Source organism: Wolffia australiana, chromosome 10 (genome assembly GCF_029677425.1).
Source record: "Wolffia australiana isolate 7733 chromosome 10, ASM2967742v1".
Taxonomy (NCBI): Eukaryota; Viridiplantae; Streptophyta; class Magnoliopsida; order Alismatales; family Araceae; genus Wolffia; species Wolffia australiana.
In genome coordinates, this window is record NC_135844.1 from 2051555 (window position 1) to 2065000 (window position 13446).

General features: G+C 34.6%; 1 protein-coding gene across 1 annotated transcript; it reads left to right on the forward strand.

Moving 5' to 3' along the window:
• The first annotated feature begins 4380 nt into the window (after positions 1-4380).
• Positions 4381-8758, forward strand: ARF3 (ADP-ribosylation factor 3). Its single transcript, XM_078581994.1, has 9 exons — positions 4381-4451; positions 4548-4665; positions 4736-4774; positions 4872-4934; positions 5503-5521; positions 7867-7978; positions 8132-8179; positions 8259-8389; positions 8488-8758. The coding sequence occupies exons 2-9, from the start codon at positions 4563-4565 to the stop codon at positions 8519-8521; spliced, it is 549 nt and encodes a 182-aa protein (XP_078438120.1). The 5' UTR covers positions 4381-4451; positions 4548-4562; the 3' UTR covers positions 8522-8758.
• The last annotated feature ends 4688 nt before the right edge of the window (positions 8759-13446 follow it).

Below are 13446 nucleotides of genomic sequence, written 5' to 3' on the forward strand. Positions count from 1 at the left end.
GCTCAAGCCAAGCGATTTAGAAGTTCAGACAGGGATCAAGAAGAAAGATTAAGAAATTGAACTAACAACATCCAAAATACACCAAAAGTTCAAATACAAAGAAGGAAAAAGTACCAAATAGGTTTGATCCAAGCTGGAGCTCCTCTCTGTCTTGCAGCTGTGATAGAGCACCAACAAGAATGAGCTCCCCCTCTCAAAATTTAGCTTTTCTACTTAGGTTACATGGTAAAAATCACCATTTTACCCCCATTTAGTAATTATTTTTTATCTATCAATGTATACTGGATCTGAATGATAACATAAGATAGCAAGAGGGGATCAAAACGAGCAAGTCCATAAAAAAATCATCTCAATCGGACTTCAGGATCAAAAGTTATTAATAAATGAATTTTAAACCAATTTAATCCATTGGATTTAAATTTATTTATTTATTCATTTCTTTTTTAAACACGCCATGACGTGTCGCTCTCTCATTGGCTGGTGCATTTTGAATTCTCCTTTTTGCAGAAAAGTCCTTACAAAGCCTGGAATTGCTGTTGGACGTAGCCCAAAAGTAATTGTGTATATGCCCCTTGCGCACTCTCTCTCCTCTGATTTCTCCTAAAAACATTAAAATAAATATTAAATAATTGCAATAAAACCCTGGAACAGTTTAAATAATATCTTTACGCCAGCAACCATGACCGAGAGCTGTTTTTGAGGGTATCATTGCAGCTAAAACTTACGAAAAGCCCCTCAAAGTCTGAAAATAATCTTAATACTCATTTTTTCATAATAACTATATACTTTTTTCTTCATAAAAATGCATTTCTTCCTCCAATAAATCTCAGAAAAATCCAATAACATCCTAAAAAATCCTAGAAAATTCTAGAAAATTCCTTGATTCATCCCCGTACCAATAAATCTTGAAATTAAATATTAAACCTGCAATTTTCATTTAAAAATAATTATTTCAAGCTCAAATAAATCCCTTAAAATTCATAAAATTAACAGAAAAATAGGAAAAAATCAGAAATCACTTGAAAACAGTATTTTCATGTAAATATATGATAACAAACCCTTTTAATCTTGTTAAATGCATTAAATTGTGCTAAATTACTTGAAATAAAAATCAAAATTAGGGTGTTATCAGCCAGCGTACGCAAGGTCATCTTGCATCAGTTAATCTCCTCTCATACCAATGGCCGATGATCTCATCTTTACCACTCAATCGTCTTGGTGAGCTTCTTACGGTTGGGTTCTATTGGCCTAGAGCTGGTTGAAGATGAGGCTTCCACGCAACAGAAGACACATAAGATAATCAAATGGCATCATTAAAATCATTGAAACGAAGTACTTTGGTATTGATTGCATCTGTGATTCCTTTGATTTTCGAATGAGTCGCATAGAGCTACTCATGTGTGCAGCCTCTAGAAATATCCACGTAGTCCTCGACATGTCGGATCTCCTCCTCGTAAATGAGCCCCATCCCAATCATATCGAGAGTGGAGAATAGATGTGGGGGGAAGGGAGAAGAAGGGGAAGGCCCCTAAACAATTCTAGCTTAGGTGAATTTGGATATTTTTCATAAAAACACCCAAAACTTAAGTATGTCTTTTGACGTCTAAAGACCATTTGCGTATGACCCTTTAGGCCCATGTATCAGGATAGTTAATGATTCTAGTGGCCCAATAACCTTTATTGGCCTTCCAAATTAATTAACTATATCATCATATAGATTAATTAATGTCAAATCGCTTTAACCAATAGATAGGTTGAGTCTCCAACACTCGTGCTAAGCTACACCTCGTGCTCTAGAAGATACAAAGGAGTGTGTATCAACTCACTCATGGAACCTGTTCGCCATTGGTTGCCATGTACGTATAGTCCCTCATCCACTTGACGCTCCTTGGACAACTTAGGGTATGGTCATTTGTCAAACCCTAATTGGACATCCGAGTTAGTACTAATGCATTTGGGAATCATCGGAGAAGTCTTCTCCGATATTTCACTACATTGGCCAAAGACTTCATCGCATCGTCTTCCATGAGCTGTCACCTCTTATACCGAAGGTGGACGATCCCATCTTGGCCACTCAATCATCTTCGTTAACTTCTTGATGCACCCAAACTAAGACTATTTAGAATCCCATGATTAAGAACACATAGGTCATAGTCAAAGTATAATTGTCAGGCCACAAGACGTCTTTGGTGTCTCACGTCTAAGGACAACTTACACAACTACGACGTGAATCAATCTGATTCAAAATTTGATATAATACTATTCATGGGTTCATACAAATAAACTCAATGAACTCTTTCCACTAAAGAGCACCCACTATCTATCCTTAGTGTGTCCACACTAAAAGCTATAAGAACGACCATACTTATCATATGAGTGAGGCTAGATAGTGCTATTCTGTTCAGGAAATTTGATGTCCTTCTCGCGTATTCTTCAAATATGAATATTTAGAATACAAGTTTAAAGACTAGTGATCTCTGTATTATGATCTCATCATAATTTACTGAGTCAGATCATGTATTCATGGACTTCATTAGAAGCATCACACGTGCACTATAATGAATCTGTTCTATTAATGAACTTGGAACACATTATGGAAGGAGTGATTGGCTTGCTGACCACATATATTTCGATCACTTAGTACACCAGAGCTATGACTTGTTTGAATCCCATGATTAGAGGCTCGTATGTTGTAATCAGAATGTAGTTGTCCATTGACGAGATGCCCTTCGTGTCTTTGATCAGTGGATCACTTATATAACCATGATATGAATCAACCTAATTGATATTTAGGTATGATACCATTGAGGGATACTTTGGATCAATTCAGTGAACTCTTTCTCCAAAAAACACCCACTATCTATCCGTAGTGTCACCACACTAATAGCCACATGATCAACTATACTTATTGTAAGAAGGATCAATTAGTGCTATTCTATCCAGATAATTCGATGTCTATCTCGACTATCCATCGAATATGAATATTTAGAATAAATGTTTAAATACTAGTGATCACTGTATTATGATCTCATCATAATTCACTATGTCATTGCACATATTCATGGACTTCATTATAAACATCACACTGGAATAATATTGAACATAATATTTTATTCAATGAACTTAAATAAACATAGTGGTATGATTTGGCTTGATGGCCACATAATATCCATCAATAGATAATGATGACGAAAAAGGGGACAATGATGTAGGAAGATGCATGTAATGTAAATGATGATGGGGATGATGACTGAGGAAGACAAGGACAATGACCAAGGAAGATGCATAAAATGAAAATGACGATGAAAACGATGACCAAGGAAGACCAGGACAATGATGACGATGATGGGGACAATGACCTAGGAAGATGCAGACAATGACAATTGGGATGATGATCAAGGAAGACATAGACAATGAATACTATGGCCGAGGAAGACATGAACAATGATGATGAAAATGGGGATGATGTCCAATGAAGATGTGAACAATTATGTCGATGTTGGGGATGATAAATGAGGACGATTTTGCAGCAGAATTATGGGCCCGTGTATGGAGAAAGAGAGGGGGAGAGGTTTATGGACGAAGAATGTGATTTCGAGGATGGACCGCAGATCAACGAGTAGTAGGAGTGATTTCAAGCTCCTCATTCCCCGTCCCGTCAAGGACATCCCTTTTCAATCTATATCTCTGCATGTACTTCCTCCTGTCAACAATCTCTATCTGCAAATACTGTCTTTATTTTCATTATATATTTTAATGAGTCTCAATCGTTACCTGTACCTCATTCTCTATCTTCCTATTGTCATCTCTATACCATCTCGATCTTCTCCATTCGAACTCTCTATATATCATGTCTCAATATATATATATATATATATATATATATATATATATATATATATATATATATATATATATAATGAAACATGGACAAATGACGATCTGAAGAAAATGCAATGCTGTGAACATATGAATGAACGGAAGTCCGTTCAGTCCCATTCCATCCATCCATAAATGTCATCCATCATTCATCCAAAAATCCTACAGCACATCAGACGGGCGGTTACCTAATCTAATCTAATCTAACGGCCAACTCTGTCGAGACGATCCAGCCTTATGACCAACCTACCCGTAAATTCCACAAACATGTACCCATCAAGAGTCGGGGAAATTGACCGAATGACCCATCCTAGAGAGAAGTTCTCCAGAGCAAGCTAGTGAAACCTCTAATTTGGACAGTTGGCTTAATATCAGTGAGAAGCTTTGAAGAAGAAATATGGGCCAAATATTCTACAAAGTTAGTGGGCCAAATTGGGCTTTGGAGATGGTGAGAATTACAAACCACCAACCGAAGGAATCTATACATACTTCTCTCTCCTCTCTCTATCTCTCTCTCTCTCTCTCAGACGAAGGTTAGAGCAGAAGGAAGCTCCAGACTCCTCCACTGCGAGGTGGCAGCTTGCCGAATCTTGTCCTCATTGCCTGATCTAATTGTGATTCTTCTCTTGATTTGCTTTGATTCTTCTATTGCTTTGATTTTTTGGTAGATCTGTGGTCGAGGGATGGGCATCGTCTTTACCCGTGTTCTTAGCTCGATCTTCGGCAACCGGGAGGCCAGAATCCTAGTCCTTGGGCTCGATAATGCTGGAAAAACAACGATCCTTTGTACGTGCCTGTTTACCGCTGGGTTTTTCATGTGGGTATTTTTGTGTTGATCCGTTTTGTGGTGTGGCAGATCGGTTGCAAATGGGGGAGGTTGTTTCGACGATCCCAAGTCGGTACCACGATTTTTTATCGTTAATTTCGCTGTTTAATTCTGTTTATGATTTCTTGTATCTTGACAATTGGTGGGTCATTGTTTATGATTTCAGCGATTGGATTCAACGTTGAAACCGTGCAGTACAACAACATAAAGTTTCAAGTCTGGGACCTTGGTACGTCCATTCCTTTCTTTGAATGATATATTCTTGATTTCATACCACAGTTTTTGGTACTGTCCGGGTGTTTTTTCTAATTCGATTAGTCTCCCATTCCGTCATGATTTTCTACTTATTTTTTTTAATATTCTTGGTTATCTTGGGAAATTTCGTCCTATCAATGTAATTGTATCTTGCTTGGTGAGTCATTGAAATCTCTTCGATGGAGAATGAGGTTTCGTTTCTTCTGATGCATGTTTAAGGGTCTATCATGACTAAAGCGTGCGAAGATCAAACCATGTTTTGTTCACACGTGAGCTGTTGTTGTAGCTCTCATGTCCCGATTAGCTATAATTTATCTTTTACTTTATTCTCTCTAGGAAATTGGACATATCTTTATAGGTCCAGTTTAATATCTGCCTTCCAATAATCTTTGTTTATTTGATATTTTTCCATCCGAATTTTTATAGAATTACATTTTTAACATCTTGCATGCAAAAGTTGTATTTTGATACGGTTTGAAAGAGCCGTTGGAAATTTATTTTTAAGAGGTTCTATCTAACTTTATCACCTTTTGCTGCAACAGGTGGACAAACTAGCATAAGGTAATTTTTTGACTTCTCAGCTTGGCTTTTCTGGATGGTCTCTCTTCATGGAGAAATTCCTATTTCAATGAATAATTCATCATCTGGTCTTCAAACCTGTTACCACTCCAAAAAAACTATCAATGTTTAAATGAAAATTTTCGAAATATCACTGTTTAAATAAACACACACGAGTTTCTTTATCCATGGTTCCTGAAGCTTTTGATGTAGAAAGTGTTAAAATTGAAGGTTGTTATTTGGATTGGCATTTCTGTTACAGTGAGTCATCAAGGCAGACTAACTATTTGATGAAGTGGTTGATTCCTGTTTTAACTGTTAGATATATCTTGCATTTGATTTAATTCATTTCTATTCCCTTGAGATTCGAGTGGTAGCAATTTTTCTTTGAGTTGATATTGTGTATCATCTCTTTCTTAGTTTCGTGCCAAAATTTACAATAGTAGTTTGATAATATTCTTGTGCATATTACTATTCAAACTGTAGGAAATGTGTTGACGATTTGGGCTTATTAGCCTCAAAGTATCTCAACTATTCCAAAAAAGTTTATGACTACTTTGAGTTGTCTATCACTTCCAAAATGTTTCTGCATGCCGTACTCAATTGTGCTTCTGGTTGTATGTTTGTGATATAATCCCTGAAAGAGATATCTCAAAATCACAACACGATGGACATTAAGGTGGAATAAATGGCAGACGAGAGGGATACAGGAGACCTTCAAAATTGAATTCATTAATGATTCTCAATTACATCCAGGTGCATTTATTAATGTCACAGAATCCACCTTCGTGTTTGCTTGAATCATTGGCCTGCTCTATCTGAACCTGGACATCAGCCCCTATCAGTGAAGGATCTTAAGAGAGTAGGAAGCAGAAAGCTAGATGACAACAAGTAACTAGCCCGGGTGGAACCCTGTGCCCTCTCTAGGAAGATTTTCCAGCCAAAAGTTGATGGGTCCTTGACTGCCCTTGTTTGAGAAGAGCGACAAATGTTTGAAGATTTCTGTTCACTGTAGGAGAGAACGGATTATAACCTTCTCTGAATGATTAGTCCTGGTGGCTGCATCAAGATTTCTGTTCACTGTAGGAAAATCTGAATTCTTCTGACTGAGAACATGAGTCTACTTCCCGTCACTAGGTAATGAAGGACAATAGAACACTGTACAGCATTAAGAACAGCTCAGCATCACACTACACACTTGGACCTCTCAACCCAGAAAATGAAGGACAAATGAAGTATCGAACTGTACATCATCAACTCTTGGACCACTCTCAGAAACAGGTGGCGCGTTCAAACCCCAAAAGCAACATACTACAGGCCATACATAGGCCAGCGGTAGGTCTTGTGGGGAAATGTTGAAGAACAACATCCTTCTTAAAGATGAAAATAGCGCCCTTGCTATCAGCTATAGCTTTTAACAATGCTTGTAAGCTCTTGAATCAAACACCTGTTGATAAGATTTAAACACTTATCACTGAGGTAAACGCTGAAAATGAGAGTTCCATTGAACTTGCAAGATGTTGACTTCAACATTCCTCAACACCTGGCACTAAGCCCAGTGTGCTATCTCTTGATTTCAGTGCCTTCCCATGGAAGTTTGGGTATTTGATATGTTCTTGCGTCTAAAAGGGTAACCCTCCTTTTAGGAGGGCAACTTGTAATTGAATTAAGGAGTTGACGTTCTCTTGCCCCTATCCTCATGATTGTCTCGTAAGGTCTTCAGCAAGTTCGTCCTTTCGATAGATCTCCTCCGCCTCTCTAGATCAATATCTTTCCTTATTCTTACTCCTGAGATTCATTTCCATCACTTTATTATTGGGTCAATCTGAGCGTACAACTGTTGTGAACCAAAATCAAAGTTCGTATTTCTACTTCACTTCTTAACTCAGGCAAGATGCTGACTTCAACACCTATGATAAACCTGAAGGTTCACGGATAATGAGAAGAAAAAACCTTAGTTTCTGTTCTGCTTAGGCATTCTAGCCTTGGCCATTCTTGAAATCAGCATTTTTTCGTAAGCACAAGTATCCAGTAACTGATGGAAAAGACGTTGCTTACTAGGAGAAATTTAAATAATCCTTTACATTACTCGTAGGATCATTATAATTAGGATTGACTGAGAATGACGAATTAGTCATCTTGATCAGTTTTTTGGTGTAAGGCAAATGACGTGACAACAACAAAATGATAACAAATTCGTCATGGGATGATCTAAATGTATGATGACTGTGATGATGATGTTGATGATGATGACAATGATGATGATGATAATAAGCTTCTGGTGTTGTGCTGATCAATTTAATACTTTGGAGTTCACCAAACTCACTTTCTACCTCCCTTTGGTTCAGGCCTTATTGGAGATGCTATTTCCCAAATACTCAAGCTATCATATATGTTGTTGATTCGAGTGACACGGACAGGCTCGTGGTTGCAAAGGAGGAATTTCACGCCATTCTGGAGGTATATTCATCAATTTCGTTCAAAAAAAAAAATGTTCATCAATACGCCCGATCATTCTTTTTGGGAAGAATTTAATCATGACTGGATGATATTTATTCCCACCAAATCATCACTTGACGATGACCCATAAAACTGTTTTCCTAATGTTCGTAGGAGGAAGAACTCAAACGGGCCGCTGTCCTCATCTACGCAAACAAGCAGGTCAAAACAAATAAAAATAGAAATTGAAAATGCAAATGAGACGAGATTAACAATGTTCATAAATTAATCCTATGGCCAGGATCTTCCGGGGGCTCTTGATGATGCGGCAGTAACAGAGGCCTTGGAGCTCCATAAGATAAAGAGTCGTCAGTGGGCCATCTTCAAGACCTCGGCCATCAAAGGAGAAGGATTATTTGAAGGCTTGGACTGGTAAGTCCAAGCATTTGCTTATGTTTTTCTTTCTCAAGTTTTTTTCTTTAAATTTCCTTTATTTTGAAGGATTTGTGGGTTTACTTGGAGTTTTGCAGGTTGAGCAATACGTTGAAATCTGGCGGTGGTTGACTGGATCCCTAGGAGTCAGCAGTCTTTGGGAAAGGTCAAAGTCAAAGTCAATATGAGTTGATTGATGAGCACATACTGCAGAATTAGCTTTTGAATTTCGTAATTTTTTGTGCAGTAGATCCAATTTCTTGTCAATATATAAATGATCTTTATTATTCTGCCTTGGGGGGAGAGTTGTCGCTACATTCTTGGTGTCTCGTCCTCTGGGACCAATGAACATGTTTTTCTCTTTGTATCCATCTCGTTTCATCTTCTCTCTAAATAATATTGTTCTCTCTCTTCTTATGCATGAATACTGATGAAAAATTCCGTTACTCTCCTGTCTTTTTCTCAAATATATTTTCTCTCTCTTGGTGCCTTTCTTTCTCTCTCTTCTTTCTCTGTCTGTTTTTTTATTATAACCTCTGTCTCCGGCTTGGGCTTTCTTCTCGTACATTATCTTTCTCTACCTCTTATTTATCATCCCCTTTCTTCTTCTGACTCAATCCTAGCGTTATCTCTTCTGTCTTTCCTTGTTAATTATTGAACTTTCGTTACTCTAATGTCTCTTCTCACTCTCTCTCTCTCTCTCTCTCTCTCTTCTCGTATTTCTCTCTTCTTTGTCTGTCTGGTAATTTATCAAAAGTCCCGTCTCTCTACAACTCTCTTTTCTAATATTTCTCTCTTTCTCTAGTTTTCTTTGTTTGAAGTTTCCTATTTGGCATCATTATAGTTGATGTCGGTATATGAAGTATTGTATCACAAAAAATCACCTCAGCTTGTGGTTAGTAATAAAATCAGATCAGCTTCGACTGGCTATTCGAGGAGTGCAAGCCTTCCTTCATGCAAGAATCTAATGAGTTAATATTTCTGAACTAGGTTGCAAAATCAACACAATAAACCAAAATGAATATAGGTTTGAGGACGCTTGTAATGTGATCCACACATTGGACACAATTGTTTTGTTGGTTTTTTCCTGAAGTAACATTGTTACTTTAAAAAAGAAGATTATTCCTTTAAAAAGTTTAGGGCTGAACACTGACTGGAGTAACAACTTACTCTTGTGTTTTCTCTCTGATGTTTAGTTGATTCTCGTAAAACATGGGTTGATGCAAAACTTACTTCAGCAGGATGCCAATCCATATACCATCATTAACTGCATAGCGCATAGCCCGTTGATTATTTGCTTTTGTTTTCTCGCTTGGTAGTCTTCAAGATCAAGATGGTAATGATTGTTTGGTCTCATGTTCATACTGATTATAAGGTTGACATTTTTACAAATGATCTTCCATCGTGATGAATTTTTATATTGTATTCTCAAAATTACATCCATGTCTTCATTGAGGGCTTCCAGGACACATACTAATCTACAGTCTGAGTCATTGTAAGATAATTTTAAGTTATCTGTGATTTGCTGATAATTGTAAGAGGTTTTTGATAATGTTCCTTGTATGTTTCTGCACCCAAGTGGGGCTAATTAACATAGTTTACACGGACCAAAAACTGATTAAGCTTTATGATCAATCTGGTATTGTTCCAGTACATGTTTCAATGAGGTGAACTCCAAATGATTTGATCATGGGACGATTAATTCATTCAATTGCTATGGCAGATTCTTCTCTTTATTGACTGTTATTAAAATATGAGTTAAACTCAGGTGTATCATTACTGTGGACAAGAGATCCACACCAAAATTTATTCATGATAAATGTTAAGCAGGAAAAAGGTACCTTAGAATCTTGCAAGGAATTTTTGGATTATAATTTAATAATATTACTGATTTGTGGAAACAAATAAGTTTGAGTCAAATTGGACCTGAACTTAGATGCAATGATTAATGCTCAAATAAACACCCTTTTTACTGTTTGTATATTTCAAATGCAGTCCCTTTAAGATCTGTCTACAATTGTGGAATCAGATAAGACCATGTCTGTAGTTAATATTTTCTTAAATTATTAACTTGCTGGAGATTCACTAAACATATTATTTTAAAATGACACTTTAAAATTCTATCCAATTAAGTATGAGGGAAGAGCAGGATTTAATGTTAGAAATAAAAATTGAGGGACAATATCTTACCCAATCATTGTTCTGGTTAAAATTTATCCAGCTATCTATAGAGAAATACTAGATATATATCTCAAAATATAAAAGGTAATTGAAATCAGGAGATATTTATTTACACGTCTTCTAACTCAGAGACTCATAGTTCCATCAAATATCTTACGCCACATTAAATTATCTTTAACACAAAACTTAGTATAACATTAACCATCATAACCAATATGACTAGTATGTTACTTTTACTCCTCATAAAAATTAAAACGTCAGTCAATATTTACGATATTTGGAAATAACATGTAGTTTTCCCCAATATGACGAAGTGACAAAAATTAGCATTATGCCTTTTTGGTCAGATGGGTGAATCTTGACATAAAAATTGTATTATTTTCGTGCTCTATTTCTAAAATCTTAACATAGTCAAGTTCCTCAAGATATTTTTTAAACAATATATTAAGGTATGATTTTTTAATGAAATTGATTTACTAAGATAATATCCATTATATGACAATAAATTCAACATAATATATGAATCAAGTACTTTTAATATTTGGCTTATGCTTAATTACCTCATATATTCAAAATTCTGAGCAACTATCTGATAATTATATCACATATTAATTATGATTTCAACTATAAAATATATCTCTTAATAAATTCGATGAATAAAAATTTATCAAAATCTTAAGATAATCAAAACTTTTGTATCATATAAAATGTGTAAAGCTCAAGAATCGTTAGATTTGGAAATATTTTTTAAGCCCCTATGAATATTCCATAATCATGATTGAAAATTTAATTTCCTCTTCTATTTTTTATGTCATAATGCCACTGTGTTCTACCAATGTTCCATCTTTAGTACTAGGACTCTATTTGACCGTAAATGAGAACATCAATACTTATGTATATAATTTTTGATATAGGGTGAAAATATTTTAAAAATTTATTGATACAACCTAAGTGTTCATTTTGATATTAAAAAATTATTTGTATCAAAGATAAAGGTATGTGGTTACTACATTCTAATGTGTTAAAGGTATACTTACAAGGTCTACTAGAAATACCATAAAATAGCTCTGTTACATTCCCTTTTTGTTATTATGTAATTTACATGAAAATGACTTTTAATTCCTCCAAGTGAAGTTATCAAGTAGTTTAATTTTTTGATGAAGTTTACATTATTATTACTGAACCTAAACAGTACCAACCATCATTCAAATGATGGAAATAAAATCATGTTTAAAACAATGATTGTTCAAGATAGTATCCAAAAGAGGTAAAAAGATTAAGAATTTGAAGACCTAAAATTGTTTTCTATCTCGTTTTGAAAAACATTAAATTTCATTTTACAGGAAAATTATAAGAGCCCTCCCAATGAAAATAAAATGAATATTTTGAATTCCAAAATAGTTAAAGGAAAAAGATTTTGCACATTTAGTGTAATGATTAATGAAATTTATATTAAAGATGACAAATATGTACATCAAGTGACAACAACAGATTTTGACCTTTGAGGAATTAAATTTTAACTTATCAATTTTTTTACTTCATAATTTGATATTTTCTACCCTTCAGGAGAAAAAAATCTATCATAAATACATTTGAAAGATAGCTGGAGATTAATTGCAGCAACAAATGTTTTTTTCTAAAAGGCAAGAGAGTCACGGAATTACTCTTAGGTAAAAATTATCAGTATGAATGGATTTATGATTATTTTGAAAATAACATTATACATAGTTGCTCTTGAGGTACCTTATTAAACATGTGAAACATAGGAATACAAATAAGCAAAATAAAATGAGACAACTTATTGAAAGTTATATAGGGTGAAAAGGTAAACTGGGCCATATAATTGTTTAGTTTTATATTCAACAAACTATGAGGTTTTTTAAGTTGAAATTATATGCATCATAAAATAACTGTTATAAGAAAAGATACTGAATCAGGAAGTAATTTTAAATACTATTTTTATGATTATTTGTTTATAGATAACGAGAGGATGTCAATAACATAGATTTCAATAAATCAGATATCAATAAGAATATATTGATTTGGAGGATAAATATTAAAATTAAAAAATCACATAAATATTTAAATATTTGAAATGAATTGATGGGATAATTTGAATGAATTGAATTTTAGTTTTCTTGAGTCAATTTTCATTTTAATGACAACTTCTGTTGGATTACATATACTTTATTTAAAATTTGTCCCTCTCAGAAGCTTTTTCTTGGAAGTAGAAACCAATAAATTGAATCCCCTAATCAGTCTCAGCTAATCCATATCCAAGAGACATTGGTCTTGTGGACTCGTTAATTAGCTTTGTTTTTTAGTGGTTAGCTAAAAACTATTCACTAACATTACTATATATTTCTCAATGTGTTAAACAGTTATGTGGTTTTTGAGGTATTCAAATTTAAAATATGGTTCTGTTGCAGCACCAATGTTAATCACTTTTGAGAAATTTTAGCCACCATTTGTTGTCAAAATGGACCTTATTTATGTTAACTTTAGTTTCCCTGTTTATCAGTTATTCACTCGATAAAGGTCTTTTTGGACCCGACTTGAACTAAATTTCTGTCTAAGTTTTAAGTAAAATATGAAATATAAAGACAAAACATCCATGTAGACCGATATGGTTGAGATTTGAAGTTTAAATAAGGCAAAAACCCCTAGGTTTATGAATATTATATATTTATATGAAGTTTTTAATACTTATATTATTTACAAAAAATATGTTAATCCTTGTATCAAAACACAGTCACCAAAATACAAAAAATACATATAACCAGTACGTAGATAATAATATGTAACTGATCACTATCCTAAATCAACCACTTTTTAGGTAAGAGCCTTCAGCCTATCTTTAAACAATGATGTCCCCA

Coding starts and splice junctions, on each gene's coding strand:
- ARF3 (XM_078581994.1), top strand. CDS start 4,563: ATGGGCATCGTCTTTACCCGTGTTCTTAGCTCGATCTTCGGCAACCGG. Junction 4,666..4,735: donor TGGAAAAACAACGATCCTTT/GTACGTGCCTGT, acceptor GTGGTGTGGCAG/ATCGGTTGCAAATGGGGGAG. Junction 8,390..8,487: donor TTATTTGAAGGCTTGGACTG/GTAAGTCCAAGC, acceptor GGAGTTTTGCAG/GTTGAGCAATACGTTGAAAT.